The sequence below is a fragment of the Amblyomma mixtum genome, chromosome 8 (assembly GCF_055824585.1).
Source record: "Amblyomma mixtum isolate Tamu chromosome 8, ASM5582458v1, whole genome shotgun sequence".
In the NCBI taxonomy this organism is placed as follows: Eukaryota; Metazoa; Arthropoda; class Arachnida; order Ixodida; family Ixodidae; genus Amblyomma; species Amblyomma mixtum.
Window position 1 is genome coordinate 22,833,058 of NC_143019.1, and position 27,986 is coordinate 22,861,043.

Below are 27,986 nucleotides of genomic sequence, written 5' to 3' on the forward strand. Positions count from 1 at the left end.
TGCAGATAAAGGTTTGTGCCAAAACAGCACTTTATTCAACAAGAACCAGAACATGGGCGCACAAACATCTGACCCCAAAATTCCCACTTCCGGTGCCCCACCCGATGTTCTCGTTCAACTCACGACAACACCTTTTAAGTCAACGAAAAGCCACATGTTCCCCACAAACATACCGGAACACGATGGATACCTTAAAAGTTTTAAAAAGTGAGAAAATAATGCTGAGGAAACGAGGTGCCTGTATCTGTGTATGTGTATGAAAATCTTTGTTTTAAAATATCGCAATTTTTTTCCCCTCTTTTCAACAAGGAAGCATGAGCAATAGCAACGCCTTCTCACTTGCAGAGAGTATGAAATAATTGCAAAGGTTAGGGCTCGGTTAAGCACTGGCAATTTCAGAGTGCACACCGTAAAAGCCAGATGCCAATGAATGCGATGTTTCTTACTAAACTTAATACTAGGGCAAAACCTGAACTGATGAAATCTAAAATACCTTCTTTGGAGAGCAACCAATGAGCTTGAGGCTCACTAAAAGCTATCGTATCTGCAACACACCTACTCACACACGGTTTCACGGGGGTTGTTTTTTTTTCGTTTTCACGGGGAGATCAGCTACAACCAACAAATTTGGCTAAATGTACGTGCACCTGCGGTAACGCTAACTTTGGTTTGGTTTTAGCTGTACAACCTAGGTTTACGCTTTGGGTCAGGGGCTTTGCTCTACTGAAAAAAATACCTAAACCTTTGTGGAGTGCGCACACACATTAGGACAACACTATAGAGAGCGAACTTTCCCGGCAAGTCCGGTGAGGCTCAATTTTTCTTTTGTACATTTTGACACAGCATCACTGTTGAGGAGAAAGGAAATGGAGGAGCTTTCTTTTTTTTCACAACAGCAGCAGTGACAGTGGAGTGTGTGAGTGTACTGTTCTACATGCCCAGATCTTTTCTTTCGCCCTATTCCACTAACTATCCTTTTCCTTTCCTGAGTGGTGGGGGCACGGCAACATTGTACCTTAAAGATGCAAATTTCCTCTTCACTTGATTTTGATTTTATGTAGCTTGAGTTTGAAGCCAAACAGCTCAGTGAGTGCTGCTGAGAACGCCGAGAGGCAGACCACTTTGGTGATGTTGTACAGGTAAGGGTTGGCGCACAGGCCCGAAATCTTGAACGGACTTTCAAGTTCCTGTGGAAGAGAAACGGAAAAGAATGTTTTGTAAGAGCGTTAGCTCTTACTAATCACGTTTTGAGATTTCGTGGGGTCTGCTACCACCCTGAGATCGCAGCGCCATCTGTGGCAGCAACTAGAAAACAGCACATCTCGCATGCAGACTTGTAGCGCCGTCTACAATAGCATTTTAGAAACAACCACCTGCCACGTGCTTTAATCTCATATATATCAATTCTAGTAAACCAAACAGTTAGCGCTCGTTACTTCAACGTCTTCTAGACGTTGGCAGCCTTTTTTTTTTTTTTGCACCATACCTCCTGACTCAAACTGACAACACACTTTTCTTGCACTTAATCATGCCCTAACTGCTTCTTGTAATGCGGCCAGTTTATTGTAATGTCTTAGCTGCTGTTTTTCAGAAAGCCTTACATGAAATAGCAGGAAATTTTAAACGTAATGCTTTTCTGACTTGGAACTCAAATTTTACACATTAAATTCTAACCACCATGTTTCTTAGAACGCATCCTAAAATTCGCAAAACGGGACAGTATACCAAACAATTATGGGTATGTTAGGTCGCACTTACATATTATTTATATGAATCCTTCATACAGAATCAAATCAACACAGAGCGAATTTAAAATTTCAAAGCTGTGGCAACCAAAACGGAAATAGCATAACAGAAGAAATTCAATTATAAATTAATTAGTCTTCAGGGCAAAATGCAATGTGGTGATTTATGTGCAGTAATGTCTTATGCACTATTACAAAGAAAGAAACACGCAATTAAATATACTGATATCTATAGTCCATTTATGTGACTGCCCGAATTTCCCTTTCTCCAGGAAATGTTATCAACCGCACAGTCCGCTTCATCCCAGCTTTTTCACTTAGTGTGGTTATGAGAATGGTTACATCAGACTCACAACTACCTTCTCCATTCAAGACTTCTCCACAAAGCAAGAAGGCAAGTCTAACACCAAGGCTGCCTCTGACATTTACCCCATAGTTAACACCTTGCTCGCGCACTCAGAATAAAAAAAGAAAATAGACTGAGCAATTTTTAGTTTCATTTGTGAAAGCATTTCACCTTGAGTAGATCAGCGGCCAGTTTAAGCACGTTGTTGGCAAGCATCAGCTCTTCTTTCTTGTGAGGCTTTTGCTCCATGTGCAGGTAGAGATTGATCTAGATGGGGTGGAAGGGTGGGCAAGAAAGGTGGGTACGAGAACATTTGCAATGAAACCAAGGATTTGGGCAGCACAAGTCAGCAAATAATAAAGAAGTTGCAGCGTATCATGTGCTGCACTGGACGAAATATGCAGCAGCTATGCTTTAAAGGCATGGTATATGTGTCAACGAATGCGCCATACAATACATCGAAGTTGCAGTTTGTTTATGCCGCTCAGAATATCTGGTTAATAGGTGCACCACAATGGCCATCTCGTCCATGATTGCACCCCAGCTGCTTGAGTGCACACATGCATAGGTGACTGTAGACAACAGTACCTCGTACTCCAGTACGAATGAAATCGCTGCGTTATAGTGACTGTAGACAACAGTACCTCGTACTCCAGTACGAATGAAATCACTGCGTTGTAGTGACTGTAGACAACAGTACCTCGTACTCCAGTATGAATGAAATCGCTGCGTTGTAGTGACTGTAGACAACAGTACCTCGTACTCCAGTACGAATGAAATCGCTGCGTTATAGTGACTGTAGACAACAGTACCTCGTACTCCAGTATGAATGAAATCGCTGCGTTGTAGTGACTGTAGACAACAGTACCTCATACTCCAGTACGAATTAAATACAAATAAAAATGAAAATTGATCATGAAAAGTATCGCACTAAAAGAATGCACAGGAGATCATATGATGTGGTGCACGGAAGATGGAGGCCACACACACACGCATTTTTTATTTGCTCAACCTAGAATGCCACGACGTGATAATGAAGAAACAGCTGAAGTGTCGAAAATGGGAAGTAAGGTTATAGTGGTGCAGCCAGAAATAGCTACACGTAAGGTTGGCCGAGTGGATGGCAAAGACATGTGCGTCTTTTGGGAAGGCAATTAGGATAAGCTGAAAACTGCACCACCTGAACAGGGCAATATTAAAGCAAGAGATCCCGTGACAGTCGGGGGGACAGCCGGGGGTCCCGTGACAGTCGCTTGACTTTGGGACCCTCGCCTGTATACTGAATTTATGTAACCGATTTGTACTCAATAAATTCTTACCTTACCTTACCTTAAAAAAAAAAAAACGTGATTAAAAGCTCCCTACTGATAAGAAAATAGCAGGTAGATGACCTACTAACATCACAAACAGAAAGGAAGCGATAGTAGGCACATGCACTGATAGCAACACTTGGCAGCGCAATATAGTTTCCTTATGCTGAGAAATTGCAAAACAAACCAGCATATGCTTTGTAATGTTGATTAAATGTCTTCTGATAAAAATTTTCACCGCACAGAATGCCACAAGAACCACAGGGACAGATTTTAATTTTCCAGCCGCAAGATAATGAAAGTCTGCGAATCGCCGAGAGCTAGTCAAGGCACTTTTATCATATTGCAATGGCCCGCATAAGACCATCCAAGTTCCAAGATGGCAAACAACCATCTGCCCCCCTCTTCTTTGAGGCTGGGCCACCCATGTCAACGTCTTGATTGTAAAACTATTAAGCTGCATGGTGGTATGTCACACCACTGCATAAGTTTTGGGCACACCCTCCCTAGGAGGTGAATAGACCTCTTAGAATGATCATCATCATCTTGTCACTATACCCATGTTGCCATGAAACAGTTTGCATGAGAAGTTTTATAAACTAGCCTTTTAAACCACACCCTGTCCTTCACTATTAGTGAGGAAGTCTCCGTCGCACGAGTCAAGGTTAAAAGCTCCCTTACCTGCTCCGTGATGAGCACCGAAAGGTTTCGGTACTTCTTATTGATTTTGGAGCCGAGGATCATGAAACGCATGAGGAAGATGCCTAGGGCCATGCTCCAGCAGACCATCTCCCAGCAGTAGAGGCGCTCGGCAAACTGCTCGTTCTCCTTCAGCCACTGTTAACAGCAGGGGAGACCAGATACAGATTCATCTCACTATGCGTTGAGCTAGTTGATTCAGACCTAGGGCAAACAAGTGTGCAGTGCCAAAGGAATCCAGCAGCCTAACCAAACTCTAGCAAGCAGACACCATGCCCTTTCTGTACTTTCTCCCTGGGCAGTTTAGTTTAGTTATTGTTCACTAACTAACCCAGTTGGTACATTTATTCCCTGCCCGTAACCATGCAGTTGTCCTGCTTCAGGCACAAAGCCACTATTTCTCTTGTCTTCATGGAATATTTTGCTGCATCAAACCACAACATGTATGACAGCAAAGGTTACTATCTTAACACACTTTGAGAGGCAAAGTGGTGTAGACCGCGCAAGCTTCAGTTAAACTTCTTTGTCGTGCTACTTTCCTGTAGCATCCACTGTCGGGAAATGACGGTGAGAAAGGTGCTTTTGTCTAGAGGGAACTCAGTGTGCTCATTTAAATGCACTGTGTCCCTGCTTGGCAAAAACGCTGAAAGGCATCAGAAGAACAGCGAGCCATGCTCAAAAGTGGTACGCAACACTTCTGCTGTTGATAGCACACTGCACATGTTATTTGTATGCAAAGAGTGCCAAGGTCTAAGGCTTCAACAGTCTCTAGCAAGTCATTCGGACGACCGCAGTTTGCTTTCACGCACTCGGCAACAATGTGCTTGGTTAGTGCCTACCGCATTGATGAGCACCACACCAAGCTGATTTTCAATAGTTAACCATGACAGATTCGCCTAATACTTGAAAACCATTTTTCTCAATGCACTGCCTGCAGTCAGATAATTTGGAAGATGACGGAGCAGGAAGTGCTATCTTTCATGACAAGACCTCAGACTGGGCACTGCCAAGCTAGCATGTCATAACTATATTCAGCTATGACTTGAGAATGCAGCAGAAGCCCCACATAAATAGACTGTGTACGTCTCTGGCTCTTTGATAAATAAATTGAGTACCTGGAACCGTTCCTCGGTAGCAAGCTCAAAATGATGAAAAGGAATTTGCAGAAGTTGGGAAACATTTCTATGAGCCTAAGTTGTTTGTAACGCGACCTGGCATTCTTGATAAATGCCACGAATGAGCTTGCTGCTGCATCATCGCTAGCCACCAAGGTGTCAATGCACGAAAGGGTGAGCTGATGCAGTGGAGGATTCTAGTGCTCGCCGGAATTCCATTCACCTCACAGCGCTAAAGAAACTGCACACGGCAGGGTCGTGACTATCACAACTTTGTCACAAGTATGCTTCAAGGAATATGTGATAAAGGGCACAAAATACAAGCTTGCAATGCCAGCAGTGAGACGATGGCACACTGCGGACTGTGAGAGCAGTCACTTTGAAAGACGTCCGTCACTGTGCTAAGACATTACCTCATGGGATTGCCATGCTTGGCAGGCAGATGTATTCCGACCTGAGGGACATAGGGAGGCGGGGCTTCTGCTGCATTCTGAAATTGCAACCGACTATAGCAAAAAAGTTAATAATAAAAAAGCAACGATTCACTTAATTCATTGTAGCACCCGCTTTGCCATGATGCTGTGATCCCGCAAATATTAATTACACTCTTTAATCAATCAATTATTTTACATATTGCAACAGTCTGAAACTGTGAGCAGTCCCTGTGGGCACCACTGTGGTGTTACACCACCAGATAACGATGTGCGGTACCAATCACTCATCACCAATGACCGATTATCATCAAATACTAACTACACTTATCAACTTAGACCTTAAGGCCTGCCTGGGAGGCAAAAATGAAAGGAGGCTGGACAAAATGACACTGCTCATGAAGTGACAGCCAAGTCCTGCGTCGAGGTGCTTTCAGCATACCTGCACGCAGAGAAAAGACAGAATGCAGACGCCAATGATGAATGCCGTCGACACAATGACATCCACTGATCTCTGGGGGCCATGTTTCTGTAAAGAAAAAAAAGAAAAGAAAAAATAAAAGGATGGTTACAATTAGCAATCCAAAGTGAAGACAGACAAGAGGGCCCCCTCTAGCAAAAAAGTGAAGCAAAACAACATGAATAAATGAGGTAAGTGAAAACAAAGCAAACAAAATGAAGCAGCATTGGGACAGCGTAGCACGACTGCCTCTTCCGCGCACAGAGAGGAGAGCATCACTGATGGGAAGAGCCGGAAATTTTCTTGCCTGTAAGCAACGACATTCCCGCACGTCTAATTTTCCCCAGAAGCCTACTGCTTTACAAATGGTGCGCACAGAAAGGAAGAAGGCCTTGTTCACAAAGGGTAGTGAATCTGTCAGGCCTTTAAAGGTGCACTGAAGAGGAATCTGAACTTGTCTTTTTGCCGCAGGAACTCGATCTACACGTTTCTAGCATTCTTAGAAACTGTGACTTATTGCCTTGTATGGCCGATTTCCCAAATTAAATCGAATTAACGGCCGGCTCCCGCCCTTTTTTTTAATTCTGCCTCGTACGGTGGGCGGAGTCGACCAACGCGTGGAGCGCCTTTCACCCAGTCCCGTGGCGGCTTGCCGCTCTGCCATCGGCGGAGTAATACGTAGTAGTCCGTAGTAGCAAATAGTCCGCGCGTATTTTTATTTCTGCGGGCTTATTTTGTGGCTATATTATCTGCGAATGAAACTATTTATTCACGGAAACCTAAAAAACAAAATAAAGTGAAAGCAAAGCCTCCACGGAGCTGGCTGAAAGGAACTTCACGCGTTGGTCGACTCCGCCCATCGTAAGAGGCAGAATTAAAAAAAAAGGGCGGGAGCCGGACATTAATTCAATTTAATTAGGGAAATCGGCCATACAGGGCAATAAATCGAAGTTTCTAAGAATGCTAGGAACGTGTAGATTGAGCTCCCGTGGCAAAAAGACAAGTTCAGAATCCTCTTCAGTGCACCTTTAAATGTGCTGAGTTTGAGCCTCCGCCTTTACCTTGAGGTAGGACCGCACCGACAACCAGGTCTTTATGTTGCGCACTTTGTTCAGTCTGAAATGAGGGAGGTCTGAACGCAGCGCTCTCCTTGCTGAAGTAAGATGACAGAAGTACTTGGCGTAGAGAAACCTCTGCAAAGATGAAAGAAGACGACAAACTGAGGCCAGCTGTTATGCAAATGAGGCAACCTATTTGGTTCAAAGCACACGTTAATTCCAGGCATCGATGACTGATGTCGGATAAATGTACTGTGACTGTAATCACAAAATGAACAAGGGAGGGGAAAACCTCAGGTTGCTTGAGTCAACGTTTCGACAAGGGGACTTGTCTTCGGCTGGGCAAAGCGTTCATCATTGGCAGGGATTAAATAGGGCCTTCGCTCCGAGGAGGAAGGCCCCGGGGGTGGGGAAGGAAAGTGGTGTGAGAGGGGATGCGTGTCAGGATGGGGAGGGAGATGAATCTTGATTCTTTAAGCTGCAATAGTGGAAAAACTTATATCCAGGGGGTGTGTAATGAACAAAGGCTTTGAAGGGGCTGCGACGGGGGGGAGGCGCTGGGTGGACCTGAAAAACTCAGATAAGAGGATTAGTCAGCGTGGTACAGGGAAATGAGAACAAGGCAAACAAAATAGGCTGGCACTGGAAGGAGAAAGAAAGAAAGAAGTGCCAGCCTATTTTGTTTGCCTTGTTCTCATTTCCCTGTACCACGCTGACTAATCCTCTTATCTGAGTTTTTCAGGTCCACCCAGCGCCAACCCCCGTCGCAGCCCCTTCAAAGCCTTTGTTCATTACACACCCCCCGGATATTTCCACTATTGCAGCTTAACGAATCAAGATTCACCTCCCTCCCCTTCCTGACACGCATCCCCTCTCACACCACTTTCCTTCCCCACCCCCGGGGCCTTCCTCCTCGGAGCGAAAGCCCTATTTAATCCCTGCCAATGATGAACGCTTTGGCCAGACGAAGACAAGTCCCCTTGTCGAAACGTTGGCTCAAGCAACCTGAGGTTTTCCCCTCCCTTGTTCATTTTGTGATCGCCAAGGACCATCTACCAAACCCTCTCTCTACCATGTGACTGTAATATGACTTTCAACGTGTCCAGAGTGGACCTACTGAGGCTTCCATTTTATAGCTAAATAATGTGCTATTATACATAGTACCCAAGTTGCACAAACGTTAAGTGTACATTGTTCTCTGCATCAATGGGTAAGTGCTTCAAGTAGTGACCTCCAGCCACAGCTCATACTGAATGCGATAGTGCATTCAACTAGCACATGTTAATTCACACCTGACTTGCTTCCTTTGGTTTATTCCGAAGAAACAGGATGTCTTTTCTATCTCGGGTTTTTATCGTTTGATGCTGGCCACCACGTCATATACGAATGACACCACGGTACTGGTCCATGTGCTTCTGCTATATAATGGCCATTTTGGAATTCTGCACTAACGAAATTGCTTCCAAACCCACACAATTACACAGACTGTAATTCCTGCAATTCTCTATGGCTTTTGCATTGTTAACAGCTGCTTCACAACACTTTTTCTCCCTTATTAAAAATGAATGCTCCCAACTATGGTGCTCGACCACTCTGTTCCCACGCGAAACACACATGAACACCCTGCAATGTTCAATTCCTTCAAAGAAAATTTCACCCCGTTTGCAACCAACATGATGACAAAGCCACTGATATTAGTAACTAAGACACACAATTAAGAGGAAGGCTCATAAAAATGCAATAAACTATCAAGAAGTCCAACTAGAAGCACATTGAAAGTTACTCCGATTGCAGCAAGCTAGAATTAACATGAGCATTTTCCAATACATTTAAAGCTAAGAGGACCTAAGAGTGAGTTCGAATAAACTGCCGGTTAAAATTAAGCGAGTTGGAATTAAAGGGGCCCAGAAACACAATCTTAGTTAACTGTTTTGCCTGTTGATTGCATACAGTGAGTTATAATGGTGCTATTAGCGTCGGTAATACCACGTACATTCCGTTTTTTAATATTTTAATGTCCTCCCAAAAACAACTTCATGGCTCTGATGGTGTCGCCACACAGTGGCGGGTTTTTAGCAGTGGATATGACATCACCTGGCGCGAGCTTGATGACTGGACAAACAGTAAATATACTGCAAATTGTGTGAATAAATAGAGACACATTTTGTCACCTGTCTGCGTTTTATATTAGATCAACAAAAACAACTTGTTTGTCTTAGATAAAAGCCCTGCAAAGCAAGTAAAATAAAAATAAACCACCAGGGGCGCTCTGGCATGGAAACAACGCTGCCAGTCTCAGCAAGAACAAGTTACAGAGAGCAGGCAACCATGGAGTACAAACTTCCGCGACGTGCTCTGGCTGGCTGTTTTGATTGGTTGCGCCAGGTGCCGTCATTGGGAGAGCGAAATAGGAGTGGGAAGCCCCACCAAAATCGAGTTGAGGGCAGCGTCTTGTTTGCTTGTATTTTGAAATTTCTTCACTGAATAACTCCCGTTCCTGTGCATCGATTCCTGTAATTCTTTTTAAGTCAGCATCTGTGTGACATAAAGAACCCACCTGAAGTATAGCCGGTATTCCCCCAGGCAGTGTTTCGCAGCCCCTTTAACGACAGCCCACTGTAAGCTGGCACTCACTGGTAACTACATTACTGCAACAAGTGCTTTACATTCACTGCACCTGGTAGCAAACTTCAATAAGCATTACCAGAACAAAAAAAGGAGATGTACTCAGGCATACCAAGGCATTTATTTCCTACCTGCTTGAAGGTTCTCTCAGCAACTGACAGCAGGAAGAAAAACATGGCTCCGAGAGAAAAGCGCTCGATGAGAGAGATTGTCACAAGTGCGGACGAAACACTGCAGGGAACACAACACGGGCGCTGGTCAGCTCAGCGATTTGTAACAGCACAACATTAATTGAAAACTGTAAGAAGGTAATCCTCTCTTATGCATGGAAAAGGGAATAACAACGACATAACCTTATCCTGCACTTCACTACCACAACAACAGAACTTAATCACATAAAGAATAATTAGTGAGCGCAATTTCTTAACAGTCGTTTGGTTTGGCTCAACATCCCAAAGTGACTCAGGCTGTGAGAGATGCCACAGTGAAGAGCACCGGATAATTTCAACCACTGGGGTTCTTTAATGTGCACTGACATCACGCTGATAACACACAGTACACGGGCCTCTAGTATTTCACCTCCATCGAAATGTGACCACCGCAGCTGGGATCAACCCCGCGTCTCTTGGTTCAGCAGCCATACACCATAACCATTGAGCCACAGCACTGGGCCACAGTTGAGCCTGGATATTTCAAATTATTGGCTACACCGAACACACAGGTTATCCCCTTGAAAATTCTATGTAAAAGTATAGGAAAATCGAGTGGTATACTGAACTGCAGTTTCGGCGGTTGTTCGATATATCAAACAGTGCACCATGTCTATGCAAGAGGCGTTTCTTCTTCTAACAGCGCTCTGTGATAATTTTTCACACGTGGAGATGAATAGGCTGTGCGGTCTAAAGCACCTGCTGGCCATGCTAGCAATGTGATACCACGTGACGAGGTGAACGTAAAGTGGGCTTAAGAGTGGCCTTTGGTCTTTTGTACTCATTTTCTGTGCCACATCGCTGTTATGCTGTGAAGTCAACCTAAAACATAGCGGCGGCTCTCGCATAGCATGGTTCGCTCGTTTCGCTGCTAAAGGTGGTGTGGAGACCACTGTACCTTCATTTTAATGAGAGGTTATACAGTTTGTAGTGCACTGGTTACAAGATTAGACATCTTATGATAGGCAGCGGCTAGTTTCAAAGCCCCAACCACTGTGTTTTCGATGCAAAAAAGGTTAAGCCTAACAACTGCTAGTGTGAGGTGCAGTGTCAGTATGCCAGCAGGTCGTACCTTGCAGCAAGAGAAGAGTCACTAGTGTGGGTGCTGTGAATTCTTCCTTCTAGGCTGCAGTTAAGCTTATCTATGGAAATTTTTTACGTATCAAATTACTGATATATCGAACCATTCCGCGGTCACCTTCGAGTTTGGTATATCCAGGTTCAACTGTACAGCGTGATGGCTATCGTTTCTCCCCTCCACCCTGCCCCCTCACTGTACAAACATCTATGCCAACATCGTGGATCCGATGGTTCGTGCTACAACACTGTTACAGTGTCACTAAGCCAGATACAATGTAGGGTACGCACCTCCACCTATACTGGTTGAGAACATCTTGTATCACTTCGGGGATCTTGCGAACTTCCAGCGGAAGCCCCATCACAAGGGCCTCCGTATCTAGCTGGACGCTTTCTAGGGCTGACGAGCTTTGCAGCCTGAAGAGCAGTGGTAGCGTCGCCGTCACTGCCGTCAGCACCAAGCCCAGCAGGACATACTCTCCGCTGTGTATCATGCAGTCCACCTTTGCAAAAAGAGGGCAATGAAAAGTAAAGCAGTTTGAATTTTCAGCGCCAGTTTAGTAACGCTCAGCTCGATGCAGTCTTGCAATGAATATGAGTCAGATTGACGACAATACCACAAAGCTTCTCAGAGCCTCAACAAATGCAGCACATAAGGCCTACATCAAGAAAAGTCCCTGCTTGTTGCACAAGAAAACTAAATGCGCATTTGAAATCGGCATGTTTCAACATGCACGAACAGAAGAAGGTAGGTTTAAGAGGGATCGTCCCTCATTCAAGATGTCTAGAATACTTCTAATTGTAGCTCGTCCTAGCTACCACTCCACTGTCTACAATGGTCCTCTTGTTCTCTTAGGAACTTTTGGCTTGCTGAAATACATACAGCTGGACCAGCTGTGTAATACATGCAGTTCTGCCTGTGGTCAACTGGTGTTCATGAACACCACCGCCATCAGTATAACAGTAAAAGCTCCATAATTAGCAGCCACGGCCACTCCACGTGAATTTCCAGTGCCTGTTGTTAAGTTTCTATGTCACTTTCGCTGAACTACTATTTCTCTACTGCCTTTCTCAGTAACGAGACTGCAGTTGTATGCAGTTCTCCAATCCCCCTCAAACAAGGGCAGCTAATATGGTGACAGGGGATATAAAGAAACATTGGAAAACAGTAGTAAAGTTAAGGGTCTTCAGATGCTGCAGACATGCTGGAAACTGATTTCCTTGATTCATTGGCCACGTTATTGCAACATGAGTAAACAGGCTTCATTCTTTCAGTCGAACACTGCGCACAGAGATGATGTAATTCATTAAAAGGCCGAAGCTGCGCCTATGCTGCACATGTCATGTGTTTCTATGGGTCAACGGCAAAATGATGTGCCTCTGCAGAGTCACCTTGTGGACTATGGCTGATGCAATATCCATCACAGACAGGTCGACCTTCTTGCATTCTCCATTCTCCCATATTGTACAGCTCACTGCAAGAAAAGACATAAAATGACTTTCTCCCACAATGCTTAAATAGGTGCAAAGCTTTACCTACAGTGCTCTTATTTTCAGAAGTCACACGCCAACTTAAAAGAGACACTAAAAGCAAAGTGGGGTGGGTGTATATACTGATTGTTCAATGCCACTTTCTTATGAAAAATTAGCCATTTTACTCGAAAACAGACCTTTAATAAGCTAGACAACACCAAAAAATGACATGCAGGGTGTTGCAACTGCCAGCCTTTTTCGCAAGAAAACTGCAGTCACTTCAAAATATCTTTTTTTTTTTTTTAATGTGTGGCTCAACGAAGACAAGCCTTATTTCTATTCACTTCCGATCGGCAACCATGAACTCTTTTCATCACTGACGTCACAGGTTTGAATACAGTAGAGTGGGATAAAATGCTCCGTTTTAAATCCAATTTTCTCACTAATATATTCGTCTTTTCCTGCCAAAGACACATCAACATAGCCATAGAAAGTCAAAGAATTAGTTTTTACTCAGAACAAATGTGCCTTAAACAACTGTTAATTGTATGGAGTTCCTCTCAGTATAACATGACAAATTTTCACACTACAACACACTTTTTCAGTTAAACATCATTCCTGATTTAGTAACAGATTTCACAGTTCTCTGAAAACTGATCACATCAATAAGGTGTGACCATTTATTTTACCAAAACAAAACAAAAACAGCACAATTTTTCCAATGACTGTTAAAGTGAAAGAGCAACTGGTCAATGTAGTATTGACTATTTCTGGTTCCAAGCTACAAAATCAAAACGTTAAACTGTGGCCCAAAATACAAGATGCAAATATCTCAAGTTGTGCCTTGTCTCTTCTTTTTTTCTTTTTTACGACATGCCTAACATAGACAAACCCAGATATATCAAAGTCAAAGGGGATTTTGAATTGGTTTAATAATAAAAAATGACAATAGATAAGATTATATGTAACACTTCTAAAAGGAAGAATACACTGCACCCATGCTGGTGAAATGTTTCTCAAAGCGACATGCCGCCTTGCTGGGAGTTCCTAGAACTAGCCTACATCGCATCGAAGCCGCAGCAAACGGTGCTTTGGAACTAGCCAATGTCTACCATAAGATGTCTAATCCTGTTACGAGTACATTATAAGTGGAACAACCTCATTCAAATTAAGGTACAGTTGGTTTCCGCAACATCTTTGGTAGAAAAGCATTGCAGAAAGGGCACTGCTAGGCTTTAGTTAGGCTAGCTTCACTGCATGACAGTGATGCGGCGCTGAAATGCCCAAGGCCAAGCAGCCGCGTGGGGCACCATTCCCAGGTGAAAATCTCGACCAGTTTAGCAGGTTTATGGAACAATTACCGGTTGGCTCCAACTGAACCAACCGGGAACTGTTCCATAAACCAGTTAAGCCGGTCAAATTCCCACCTGGGCTTGATATATTAAAGGTTCTGCTCAGCATAAATTCAATAAACGAGAACTGCAGTGATCTACTTTTGTAAAGGATTTTCAAGGTGACGTTCTGACTGTTCGATACAAACAATAATTTGATACAACCGGGATCAATGATGACACATTCTCTCTTTGGCTTACTGTTTCTACTCAAGGAAAAGAATCCAGCCACTGATAACAATCTGTATTCTATGACAGAAAATACCATTCTCATACTTTGAACAAAGCATGGGTTCAAAAAAAAAGAGTGGGTGGAGTTCAATGAAACTGTTTCACTGCCTCTCTGAGAAGGATTAAGACAACTCTAGCTTTCAGACGCATAATGCAACACGCCTATGGCACAACTCAGAAACAAAGCAAGGTTGCCCGCTCAAAAACCAGAAGGCTTAAAGCCAGTGAAACAGAAAACACTGTGCTTACGGCATACAGTCTGGCTCCAGGCCTGGCAGACAGTGCATATAAGGCATGATTACTATCCTCTGTCTGCAACAGCACAAGGTGAAGTTCTACTCACTGACTATGTCAGCACTGCTTACCTTTGTCTAGGCTGGCCTGTCCTCCAGCAAGTGGACCAGAATTCTTTACAGGAGAAAGCAGAAAACAAACAAATGAGCAACAGTCATCACAACTAAGAATAGTTCCGCACTTCCTCCAACCCAGGTAAAGCAGATTTTTTTCTACTACAATCTTTTTTACAATCTAATAAATGATTTAGCGCAACGAGGACACAACACAAGAAAGACGACAACACGGGCGCTTGTGTTGTCGTCTTTCTTGTGCTGTGTCCCCGTTGAACTAAAAATCATTTAGTATGTCTGAAGACCAACTAGCTCACCAGTCAACCCTCTTATCTGAGTTTTTCAGGTCCACCCAGCGCCAACCCCCGTCGCAGCCCCTTCAAAGCCTTTGTTCATTACACACCCCCGGGATATAAGTTTTTCCACTATTGCAGCTTAACGAATCAAGGTTCACCTCCCTCCCCTTCCTGACACGCATCCCCTCTCACACCACTTTCCTTCCCCCACCCGGGGCCTCCCTCCTCGGAGCGAAGGCCCTATTTAATCCCTGCCAATGATGAACGCTTTGCCCAGACGAAGACAAGTCCCCTTGTCGAAACGTTGGCTCAAGCAACCTGAGGTTTTCCCCTCCCTTGTTCATTTTGTGATCGCCAAGGACCATCTACCACACCCTCTCTCTACCATGGACTCTTAAAGTACAAGATTTTTTACAATCCAAACAAAAATTCACTGCTTATATTCTGCAGTAACAAGTTGTTGCCGACCAAGCTTTGGACTGCAACTGTCTGCACAATCAAGCGCACTTACATCCGCACCATCCAATCCGAACGGATCCTCCGGTACATCTTCTTCGTCCCCATCGAGCCCCTCGGAACTGGACGTGTAGCCATTGCAGTCAGTGTTCGAGAGAAGGGGCCACTCAATATCCGACGCTGGGGGCTGCAGTTCGCAAGATAGTGCATGAGTGTTCACAGGCATGAGGCATGAAAACTCTTCAACACACTGGCGTTACTCATATTTATCTTGTTCTGGTTCTGTGTATTCCCCTGTGCATTGTTTTCCCTTCAACTCATGTCTTTATTTTCTGTTTCTGTTCTGATGTACTTTTGCTGTCTTTATTTTCTTTTTCTGTTCCAATGTATTTTTGCTGGCATATAAATCTCAAGTATGCTTCCCCTTGTGTAATATCCTTGGTCCTTTTAAGAAGCCGAGATATTAAAAAAGAAGGAAATGAATTCAATAATATGGACCAGAATAAACATCAAAGGCGAGTACACATACTATAGTACATACACATACTATAGTACATACACATACTATAGTACATACACATCAGATGAGAAACCTTTAATAAAATTATTCGCGAAATTTTGCTATAGGTGCTCCTGAATGCAAAGCAAATTTACCAAGCTTCAAGTCATGGGTTCGTAACCTTCCAACCATTTCAGCAGATTTTAATGCCCTGACCACTGACCACTTATGTGGTAAGCTGCAAATGATACCATAAAATGATCACGAAGGTTTCTTCACAATCTTCCTTTCTGTGTCCACCATCTGCAAGGCTAACCTCATCATTTTCCTGACTACAGGGAAAGACATATGCCCTTAAAAGCCACTGCTGATATCAACACTGTCAAGATTTTTTTAAAGGTGCTGGAAAAAACTAATTCACAACTAGTGCCCATAGCTCTCAATTCTGTGTGAAAGCATCTCAGCGCGAAGAATATCAAGCACACACCTTCACCGGGGTATTGGGAACGGTGGTGTCCTTGTCCGAGTCGCACGAGCTGTTGTAGTCGCACTGCGGCAGGTGAATGGCAGGCAGCGCCGGAAACACGCTCGCCGACATGCGACGGTTGCGGAGGCTTGTCCTCAGCTTGGTGCACTTCTTGGGAGGCAGGTCGGGGGGTGACGAGCGCCGCCGCTGAGGCTCCAGCCTGTCTTCGTCCTCTTCCTCTTCGTCTTCCGCGCTCGGCCTGCCGAGAACAGCCGCGCCCACAGCCTCCTTGCTCAGGCAGGAAAGCGGGCTGGCATCCGCGGGCGCTGTTGAGCACCACTGGCCAGGGAAGCTGCTCGCTTCACCAACATCATGGCAGACTGCAACAGGTTCATTGTTGTACAAGACATGTTGAGCCCCATGTTTGCTAGGATGCTCAACCCTAATGTTCAGCCACGGTTTGAGAGACTCGGTCTTCTACCAGAGGGCATGGTTGCAATTTGACAGTTTTGGGCTGCCTTAACCCTTTGAAGGTTTTTGCCGTATATGTACGGCGGCGGTTTTCTGTCCCGCAAGGTCTTTGCCGTACCGGTACGGTTTCGATCTTCCGTTTGAAATTTTGCGCCAAAAGAACAATGCGCGCTCACTGGGGGGTGCTTCCACCTCAAACAAGAAGTGTTTGAATTTTGTGCTGCCGTCTTACGGAGATAAGCAGAACTTATGTCTAGCTTTAGCGCGGCGGCACAGACTGCGGCAACACCCCTTTTGTAGTTTTGGTTTCGCCGCGTGATCGCAACGGAGTCGCGCGAAATTTGAGTTTTCTTTTTGTCAGCACTATCTTGCAGGGGCTGCCGAAGTTGATTTCTATCTTTATTGGCGCTGCTCTTAGCTTGCTTATCACCGTTGCTCGCGAGGTATTCTCGCCCTCTGTGGCAACGTGCCTACGCGGTTTCGATTCCGCCGCGGGATCGCAACGGAGTCGCGCGAAACGTGTTTTCTCTTTGTGGGCACTGTTTTGCAGAGGCGGCGAAAGTTGATTTCTGTCTTTATTGGTGCTGCTCTTAGCTTGCTTATCACCACTGCTATTCTATTCTATTGAACATTTTCCAGTTGTGAGTGATGCTGTCACCAAAGTACTGTTCCTAATTTTTTTTTACTATTTATTCTCGATTATATACATTTTGTAGATTCAAGATCCGCAATAAAGTAATTTGACCACCTGGGAAAGTTTTCTTCAAAATAATTCAACCCTCAAAGGGTTAAAAAGACTGAGAAATAATAATCCCCGGCCTGCACCACTTTCGCACAGCAGGCTGCCGTGTTTACTATATATTAGTGTGGGTGAATGATTTTTCAGTGACTCTGCCACCTACCATTCGTATAATAAAGCTCCATCAATCTCTGCTGCCCTGATTGAGCACCCCAGTCCATGAGTCAGCAATGGCGATATCAATTTTAAACTTTGTTATCAGGTTTCAAATTGCTTCCGAAATGCAAATACAAAGTGCATATAGAAAGAGCACCTTGATGCCAACTTGGTATGCTCACAAACAAGTAAAGGGTTACACTCAAAAAAGTGTGTCAAATATGTCTCTCTTAACACTATGACAACTTTAAATTCACCTGATGCCATCCACAAAAGAAAACTGCTTGCTTACAACTTATGTCTAATATGTGTACAGATTCATAAAAGGACTGTATTAACTACTCTTCTGAAACAGCAATAAAATTCTGAAGTTTCTTTGGCTAGGCGATGTTCAATCTCAAGACAGGGGTGCAAGCAAAGCAAGGCACAGTGAAAAGGCAAACTCTCACTGTCGTCCCCTTTTGAGCTGCACTTCAGTTTAGTTCTGCGATACCAACAAGCCCCAATCAGTCGAACCTGAGACGGACACAGGCACTGCTTACCATCGTGGCTTCGAGAACGCTGCTTCCTGGCCACAAAGAATTCTTCATCATCAGAACTGGCATCCCTCTTGGCAGAAGCAAGGGTGGTGGATTGGTTGTTGGCTTCCTGTCCTACGACTGAGCGACTGCCCGCCTCTACGAAGCTTGACAGCTTGTCTTGGACTTCTTGGGGCGCAAAATGTTCCTCGGGGCCATTGTGGTTCGACAGACTCTCGAGGCCACTCTCTTCGTCCGAGTTCTTCCGGTCATCCAGGTGGGCGAAAACTTTGAACGCAAGAGACAACACGACGCGTCAGATCTATACATCATATAAATGTCCACTAGTTGCGAACAAAAAGAGCTTGCCAGGCGTTTTACTTGCGTCGACTAGTCACGAGGGGATTACCTAAAAGAGGTCTCACTGAATCCCATCTTGATCCCAGCCAACAGCGGGCAATACTCACAAACAGAATGCAACAGTGAAGCTTCCTACCCTTGCTACAGCTCTTCCATAGCATTATCAATCCAAATCACCTAGCTGAATACCGTATTTACACATATACAATGCGAGGGGGAAGTTTTAGACCTCACAAAAGTGATAAAAAATGTTACGATTACAACACGATTTCAGCCTGTTCAAGCCTACTACAAGCCGAGGGCTCGGAAAGAATGAAAACGGCATGCAAAACTACGAAAGCAACAGATATGTAGATACTATTTTAAAGGAAACAGTTCTGAAATGTGTGCGACATCATTCTAGGCAGCAAAGACTGCTGCGTTAACACATGCAGTCTTCCAAGCAGAAACAGCTGGTATCGCCATGCTACTCCTACGACACATCTCCTGCTGCCCAGTCGTGTGCCCATTCACCCTTACTTCCTTTTCCTAATGACATCAACTCTTTCAGTGCCTCCTCTTGTCCAACGGCTGATGCCTCCTTGTTTTCGCGTTCACTGCCACACTTAGCTTTGGCTGTGTGTACTGCACGCCCCTAAAGCCTTCGTAAAGTTGGCTTCTCCTAAGATCTTGCGAGTCTAGTGGTGAAGTTCACTGTAGTTTCCTTTAGGAACAGCAAGAAAAAAAAAACGCTTTTCGTACCAAGGTTCCGAATATAGACCAGATTTTTTTACCCTCGCACGCAGGCTGCGGACGCGCGCCTACTCTCGACGCCAGTCGCCATCTGTCGGCGCGCGCGGCCCGAGGGACTGCGGGTCGCGCCGGCGCCGCGCGTAGAACGCATGTTTCCGTGTTCGCTTCTGCCGTTGTTGTACTTCATCAGCTAACGTATGAGGGTGTGTGCTGTGCGTCACTACTCACATTTTCCCTCTTCCAGACAGTACTGCGGTTATCTTGCGCGCAGTTACTCGTTAACGTGACATCCGAGGGTAGTCGACCAGGTAGTGTACGGACTGGAAACCGGCACTTCTAAGCAGATTTCTGCGCTGTCGTGTCGTTTGTTGTCGCCTTTTACGTGCGATATCATCTATGATAATTTTATGCATCAGAATGTAGATCTACTGATTAGACTCAGTGGAGTATAGTAACTGGATAGGCGAGCTGCAGACTGAAGGTTGTCCCGACGGAGCGCGTGTTTTCGATCACCAGTACGTGTTCGGCATCCTTGCGCTGAGCTTGCTCTTGTTCCCATTAAACACATTTCATGACACGATTGTAAGCACGACCGCTACCGATTTCAGCTGCTTTTTCCGCACGCATGTTAGAGGGATCTGGGGGGTAAAGGTTTATCTATAGTATCTTTCTGCTGTTGGTATCTACACTAGCTTGGTTTGGTTTATTAAGGTTTTACGTCCCAAAGCGACTCAGGCTATGAGGGACGCCGTAGTGAAGGGCTCCGGAAATTTCGACCACCTGGGGTTCTTTAACGTGCACTGACATCGCACAGTACACGGGCCTCTAGAATTTCACCTCCATCGAAATTCGGCCGCCGCGGCCGTGATTGAGCCCGCGTCTTTTGGGCCAGAGCCGAGAGCCGTAACCACTGAGCCACCGCAGCGGTGCGGTATCTACCTTATTCATAGGAAAATACTATGCGCGATTTCATTACATTTTCTACACTTAGCCAAACGGCTACGCAACGCTCTCACACGCGGCGAGAGCTCCTGAATAAAATAACGCGACTTCGAACCTCTGGATTAGCTGCTCATATCTATTCAAGCTTTGATAAATTAAGCGAAAGTACGTTTGTATGCACCAGGTTGCATAAACCATGACAAAATTTGTTTTCTGTTGGCACTGCGACTCAGTTGAGCTCACAGGGGTAATTTGTTGATAACTGGCGCGGTGACAAGAAGGCCCTGTTTGTGGAGGGGGGCTTTATGGCCGGCCGGCAGGAAGGAATAAGAGTGCATGGGAATTGGAACTGCATGCTAGCCGCACATCTAATGCTTGATATTGAACAAAAATATTCTTTGCGGTGGAGCACCAAGACGGAATTCGATATAAGCACGAGCGCGTTCTAAGCGCCGGCACAATTAATCTGAATGTCAAACTAAATGTCATTAAAATACGTCAATGTTATCGCTTTGATAACGTAAATACTTCCTGCAACACAGCCACGCAGCGGAAGTATGCTCGACAATGTTTTTTTAGCGCCCGAAGCGCGGCTTTATGCAGGCGCGGCCGCGGAACTGCCGCAGCCCCGCAGTCCCCAAAGAAACGCCCGCACCGCGGCGCGCCAGTCGGCGCAAAATGGCCGCGCCCTGGAGAGGCTCAAAAATCTGGTCTATAAAGCAAGATGTGTCCTTTGGCCGAAGAGCTATTGAAAAAAAACTCGCGTTAAATTCGTGTAAATACCGATGTGCCATGTTTTTGCAGCTCTCTAAGGTGTTCAAAAGTGACCAGTCGGAGACGTCGCTAATAAGTTTACAGGCTCACTGCACAATTTTCATAACCTGGTCCCACACTGTGTGGATAATAAAGGCTATTTTAGAATATGTATCATGCTGTGAGGCAGCAAAATGCTAACGCGTACACAAATGCAAGAAAATCGCGCATATATGCGTTTACTTACTCTCCCTGTCAGGCTGATTGTTGCGGTTGTTTGGAGCCGCGGCCATAGAGATGCGGCTTGAGTTTCTAACTACATGACTCATGTTTTCGGCGGCAGATCCACAGGATGTCCTGTTGGCCTGAAATTCGGACCAGACACTGTCCGGCTTGTCTTCCGACGCTGTTCCGGGAGAAGACTTCCCCTCGTAATTGCACCTCGATCTCGCTTTGCGCTTGGGGCGCTTCCTCCTGCAAATGTGGTGCCGATTTATTTCTGTTATCACCACATGCCACAACAGACTTGTGCCCACATAAGGCCGGTGTACTACCAACCGTAACCGGTGGTTACAGCGTTTCACCACAGAGCTCAACATCGCTGGACGAAATCCTTGCAACGGTAGCCATGCTACGATAGAGTTGAAATGTGAAAAATGCCCGTGCACTGCTATATGTCAGTACACACAGAAGGAACATACAGGACAAATTTAAGTTGGCCAATGTCGATAGAACACTGCGCTCTGATCACAACGAGCCTACTCTCACCAAAAACACCCTTTATACACTAGAAAAGATCACAACACAAAACAGAGGTGTCGCTTTCACCGGCTGATTTCGCAAGGAAAATGCGTACATCAAAGCTGATTTAGGGGCAAAGATCCGAGAGGCTAGTCTACGTCGCTCTTAACTTCAAAATGATGGCAACCCCTCTTTCTTGATATGGATGTGCAGGGTGTGAATCGACTGGCGGAAGTATTTTTAAATTCAATTTTCCCAGCCGTAAATGCGTGTTTCAGAGCCAGACAAGTGTGAACACAACCAGAAAGGGCCACAAAATCAATTTTCACTGCGAACAGTACTTTAATGGAGCTCTCCTCAGTGTCGCTTTAAGTTAAGTTACCCAGGTGGTAGAAATTTAGCCAGGGTACTCCACCACGCCAACTTTTTCTTTTTGCCTTCTTTTCCTCCTTCCTTCATCACTTGTCTCAAGGCGTGGTTGAAAGTTGGTTTTAAGCAGCGATGTAAAACTATGCAATATTTTAAATACAAGTCGAATAAGCTTGCTATTTAGTTTAAAAACTAATATTTGATAATCTTTGAATATTAAAAATTTTCCGAATATTTGGCAGCGATCGTATACCGTGCCAACTTTCATAAATCCGACCGTGGTGACACCAGAATATTTCGGCAAGTTATCCGAACATCAAAAGGCAAACAACGGCGAAAAAAAAGGGAGTCGTACATAAACACACTCACGCTTTGGTCCTCTGCATGGGTTTCAGCGGCCCATTGGTGGTGTAAGTGGCCACAACTTGGGCGTGCATAATACCCAGCACCAGCATCATGGCTATGGGCGTCAGTACCTCCGTCAGCGTGTTTTCCTACAACACCCACCACATTACATTGATGATAAACATCCCCCCGTTTATTCATAACACAGCTCCCTTGCTGCAGTGCCTTTGGACTAAGCAGGGTAATGATTGAATAAAGAGATAAGGCTTAAGGGAAATAAATAGCGCACAAGAGAAGACGGGACAAGCGAGGAGACACAGACAAGCGCTTGTCTGTGTCTCCTCGCTTGTCCCGTCTTCTCTTGTGCGCTATTTATTTCCCTTAAGTATGTCATACCAACATGCCCAAGCCTCATCTCTTCTGAGATAAGGCTGTCTGGTAGCTTTTCTGTCACTAGCCAAGAAACCAGACCACAACAGACACATAAGCAGTCAAAAAATCTCACGATCACAGCAATATGGAAAAGAAAACATAGTTGCTACCATCACCTAGACCAAAAAGACCAGCAAAAATTGTTCCTTGTCACAACTTAGGGCCAGGCTGAAAACAGGGTGTGATGTAAGTTTTTGTTCTTTACCATCACATAACATTAAACTCCAGCCCCAGTTATCCTGAATCTGTATTAAAAATATTTAACTGAGTGAAGAACATGTCTGCTCTTCGTTTCGTTTCTGCTCCCTGAAGTCTTGCTGTGATAAAAGTGCACAAGTTTATCACTATTTCTTGTTACTAGTGCCAGTGGAGGTTGTTCGTGTACACTAACTGAATAGCCCTAAACAGCAAATACCTAAAGGCACCAATAAATTTATAACCCAATTTATAAATGTGTATCACAAAATAAAAGACAAAAGAAGGAAACAAAAACGAGAGAGAGAGAGAGAGAGACGGATTCATGTTGTTTTTCCATTGTACACAAGAATTACAAGAATGAACTAAAACCAACAAGCCCAATTTTCCATGCATGCGCAAGAAAAAAAGTTACTGAAAAGGTTCTTTAAAAAATGGTCTTTTTTTTTTATAAACATTGCTGCATCTGTTAATCTAGCCTCTTCATCATAACAAAACTCTCTGGCCCTGTTGACCCAACAGGGCTCAGCAAGATTTTACTTCCCACAGCCCCGTCACACAGCTTGGCCAAGATCCAAACTCACCGCAATGAGAGCATCATCTTGCGATGAGTGCAGGCAGACAGAGCCCAATTGTAGTAAGTATAGGATGACAAGAAAAAAGCATATGCCATTGCTGGTCTGCTGCTTCCACCTGCAAGCAAAGGGGTCGCAACACTGTGAGGTGCACCTGCGACCTAGACTCGTACACACCGTTTCTGATAAACAAATGCTGGAACTGCACACGAACTCCCTTTCCCAAAGTACACCACTGCTGATATTTGCACTCTTTGCTACAAACCACTATGTGTGTATATACAGCGCGAAAGCATTGAGGACACACAAGCAGGCCTCGAGATGGTTTACCAGCTGTGCAAGCAACCATGGTGAACTGTCTCCATGACAACAAGAGGACACCGGCAACATTGGCACATCTGCCACAATCGCAAACAGCGCAAGAATTTCCAGAAACTATAAGGATTTGCAGTGCGCGTGAGATCACAACAAGATTTTCTATTTTTGGGCAGTTTTCTGTTCTTTTAATATCTACTCTTTTTTGTACAGGAGTTCGAAAAGTTTAGTCCGTCCAATACTCACTTATGCAAAACTCTACAATGTACCTTCCAACTTGCCGTGCTATTGCCAAGTGAAGCTAATTAGCTTCCACGTATGATAGCACAACACAAAAGTGAACTGATGTAACAAAAGAGGATATGAAGACAGAAGCCAACGATAGCTAAACTTTAATTGCCAGAGAGAGAAAGAGAAAAACTACTCTTTTCTCTAAGCTCACAACTTCTGTCTGAGTCTGAGTGTAACATCCCAACGGGCACTTAAACTTCCTTAGATGTCCTGTGGACGTTTTTAGGACATCTGTGGGACGTCCGAGGGCATTTCAGTGCACACTGGGACCTTTCTACCACACTTGATCACAACAATCTAACCATGCAGAAAACACGGGGAATCATAAGCATGTTTCAAAACTAGTCATCAAGAATGGTTCTTGGTTCTGTCACTTTCCAGACTTCGAGTAAAGTGCTGGCAATTCAACAATGAGCAACAATGCAAAGAGCAATCCACAATGTCAGCACCCAGGGCCTGATTACATTCACATGCTAATGCACACTTTCCTGACGTCGTGTTCACTCAAAATAACCCAATGGAAAGAGAGCAACAAAGTTGCTTTGATTTTTTTTTTTTTGCTATGATGCCAACAGCAAGGTCACTTCGATTCTGTGCATTCACTTTTTTTTTTTTGTCACCTGCCCTCAACGTCCCTTTACAGAGATGTTGCCCAACATTCTTCCACAAGAATGCCATTACGACTAAGTCTCTTATCAGCGCAGATGCGGCAAGACATTGCTGCAAGCAGTGCTGCCTTCTTGCTGGACTCTGCATGATTTCTGGCAGCTGATAAAAGATAACGGAAGGTTACAATGAGGGGCATCATCCTGTTTACTGCCAGACAGCAGCATCCAAAAATGAGCATTGAAAGCGACCTTGCAGAAAAAGTTGAAACGATCGCGTGGTGAAAGTCAGGAGTATCAACAGTCTTAGCTGCGCGTCCTGGCTTTTGGCAATCATAAAAGAAAAAACTGAGTTAATATCAGCACGGCACTGACAGGAGCCCAAACTTTTTCACTATGATGATAATGGCAGCTTAATCTTCAAACTACCACTCTCTAACTATTAAAATTATACATTTTGTTCACTAGCCCAAGGACACATTTTCAATCCCAACCTTATTTAGTTAGTGCGCTGAAGCACATGGGCAACCAATGTGGCATAAATTAGTATACTATCACAGGAAAAAGCGAAAATAGTAAACAGCACCATGACAACTTAACAGGATAAAAATTCCACCCTGCATACGCACCAGCTATAGTAGAATGGGAACAATAATACTCTGACGACTCCATTGGTTGCTAATGCCAGCCAACTGTTTTGTGGCTTTGACTTCTTAAACGTAGATCCTAGAATGCAAAAAAAGTCAAAAACAAGTGATGAGCACATTGTAGATAGGCAAATACATGCGGCTTGAATGGGAAGCCAGTGAATGAAGTTCTTCATTATGCAAATAGATATACCACAGCAGGCCCGTGTGCGCTCAGGTGACACTGAAAGTAAACAGAGCATGGTACTATCTATGGTTTACCAACCCACGCACGCCAGTGATTTAGTGGAGATCAGGTCCAGCGCTCATGCACAACCATAGGATTAATGCAGTTGCATATGAACACACTTTCTCTGCGTACTTTTCCACTGGGTTGTGCGAAAATGCAGTCAGAACGCACTAACGTGCTCTGCTTACTTTTTGTGCCACCTGGTATGCTTTGCAGCCCAACATTTAAAGGAGGAGGTCACACCAACCTCGAACTAAGTCAATGTCGATAAGCTCTGCCTTTATCCTGGCAGTTTTCTTGGGTATTGCATTGACGCCCTGGAAAAAATATTTTTTTAAATTTGATGCTGGGAAAAATGCACGGGCTCAATACACAAAATGTGTGACTGGCGGTGATAGTGTTTCCACTGTCAAGCATAAGTTGCATGTACTCACTCTTAAGATGCGCTGCTCTAAATTTCGGCCCCATATGTCCTTGTCATAGGCACCAATCTAGGGGTGGAAAAACAGCCACACTTGATGCCTGTACGATACACAGCACCAAACCTGACCTTCGAAATTTCATTTCTTAGGGAGTTTGGAAGTTGCATCAGGAACCGATTCCTCAACATTTTTTTTCTTTTGTTCATTTTATCCCAAGCATATTGTTACGAAGACGACTTCGTACTACGAATATTTCGTACTACGAAGTGCACAAGAAACTGGTTTAAAGCTTTTATAGGTCTTTGAAGACTGACGTATAACTGCACTTTCTGCAAACGGGCTTTTCTTGACAGAAATTTACAAACAATATTGCCTTTAAGAGCATGCAGTTGCATTTCAATGATCTCTGAAAGTACTGCATACACTGCGGTTTGTAAATCCGCATCAAATAAATTTATTTTCACATAACATACTTTAAGGAACAAAACTTTTCACTGCATCTCATGAGCTGATCAAAAGAGACGCCAAATATACGACAGATTCTTAATTTTAGAAGCCAACAGATTCCCATTTTTAGAAACCCGTTCCGGGCTTCACAAAGGGTATGCAATGTTTTTCTCACCTTCTTCTGATACCATACCAGCGTGTCATCGAGCCCCATAGCATTATCCGGCTCTCAGCATTGAGCACCTGCAAGTGTCACATACAGCGATGCAGTAAGTTATGTAAGTTATCTCGCAGTTAACAGTGAATCGCGCGTAGTTCATTTGCGAGTTCGCTTCGCACGTTTCGTAACCAGTCTCCCAACCCTGCGCACTACTACTCCGTCGTTCCGGGAACAATCGGACTCCTTTGAAGCGCGGCCGAGGAGCAAGTTGCGCAACTCGCTCCTTCTTGGCGAGCGAACAGCGTCACACGCGTCTTTCTTTTCTTAACTCCGAAGCGCTGGCGCGGGGATATCCTTTCGTTCCAACCCAGTGGAACGGCGGGCAAAAGGGTCTAACGACAGCAGCATCGAGGCGCGCTGACGGCATCTCCAAAAGCGGCGAGCTGCCCGGCGCAGCTGACTCTCATACCGGCGTCCGCATAAAGTTTTTGCGCAACGAAAACCTGCAGAGCGGAATCAATAACGCGTGGGAGATTCCGTTACCTCCTTCGCGACGCACAACGCGCACTTGCGTGTTGCTATACGGCTTGGCCGCACGGCGCCGACGTAGTAGAGAGGATTGAGTCTGGCGCAACACAGAAAGAACTACATTCCTGACCGATCAAAACTCGGATGGGAAGCACAGATTGGCTGCCAGTCGGGAGGCGCACAGCTAGCGTGCGCGCTCAATCAATCAATGAAACGAGATGTGGCATCGCGAATCCTCCGCGCGTCAGCTCGTGTGAAACGCAACCAACGCGAACATCGCGGTCATTCGATCGGTGTTCTAGTTTCGGGAAACGAGAGGTTTCAGAACGCTTCAAGCTCGTCAGAAACAAAATACGGATCGCAATGCAACCGCAACAGCGTTCCCCGTGATGGATCTAGCGCGCTCCGCTCACCTCGGGTGAAACCGCAGTCCCGATCGCAAGTTCGCGATGTGGCGACTGTCGATCCTCCCAAGCAATGTCGACGACCAACAGCTGTCGTTCGCACAGGCGTTTTACGTACGGTCGCTGCCCGACGGCGGCTCTCCGCTGCTCAGCTGACTGACGATTCGGACCCGGCGGCGGCAGCGTCTGTGCTGCTCTTCCCGATCTTGCCGCACTGTCCTGCGGCTCAACGTCGCGCATCAAAATAGAGGTAAAGACGCCGTAGGAAACAAGGAGACGGGGGCGAGGAGAACCGGTTGCCAGGCCAACATTAGGCCGCAGCCAGCCACCCGCCCCGCTCTCCTCCTCATCACCTTTCCCCCTTTTTCCTTCGTCG

General features: G+C 45.0%; 1 protein-coding gene across 1 annotated transcript; it reads right to left on the reverse strand.

The window, feature by feature from the left end:
- Positions 1–26,741, reverse strand: phtf (putative homeodomain transcription factor). Its single transcript, XM_089556814.1, has 19 exons — positions 26,694–26,741; positions 26,084–26,140; positions 25,897–25,966; positions 25,403–25,499; positions 23,572–23,680; positions 22,385–22,509; positions 21,153–21,379; positions 18,143–18,406; positions 16,256–16,614; positions 15,325–15,456; positions 14,536–14,578; positions 12,468–12,550; positions 11,367–11,578; positions 9,921–10,020; positions 7,168–7,299; positions 6,089–6,175; positions 4,083–4,238; positions 2,263–2,358; positions 1–1,187 (listed from the first exon to the last, which is right to left on the reverse strand). The coding sequence occupies exons 1-19, from the start codon at positions 26,730–26,732 to the stop codon at positions 1,038–1,040; spliced, it is 2,538 nt and encodes an 845-aa protein (XP_089412940.1). The 5' UTR covers positions 26,733–26,741; the 3' UTR covers positions 1–1,037.
- Positions 26,742–27,986: the final 1,245 nt, after the last annotated feature.

Excerpts from the sequence above, each read along its gene's own strand:
- phtf (XM_089556814.1), bottom strand. The coding sequence starts at position 26,732 with ATGGGGCTCGATGACACGCTGGTATGGTATCAGAAGAAG. Across the intron at positions 16,615-18,142 it reads GCGTTCTCGAAGCCACGATG|TCTGCCATGATGTTGGTGAA; the intron begins GTAAGCAGTGCC and ends AACCTGTTGCAG. Across the intron at positions 2,359-4,082 it reads CGGTGCTCATCACGGAGCAG|ATCAATCTCTACCTGCACAT; the intron begins GTAAGGGAGCTT and ends CACCCCATCTAG.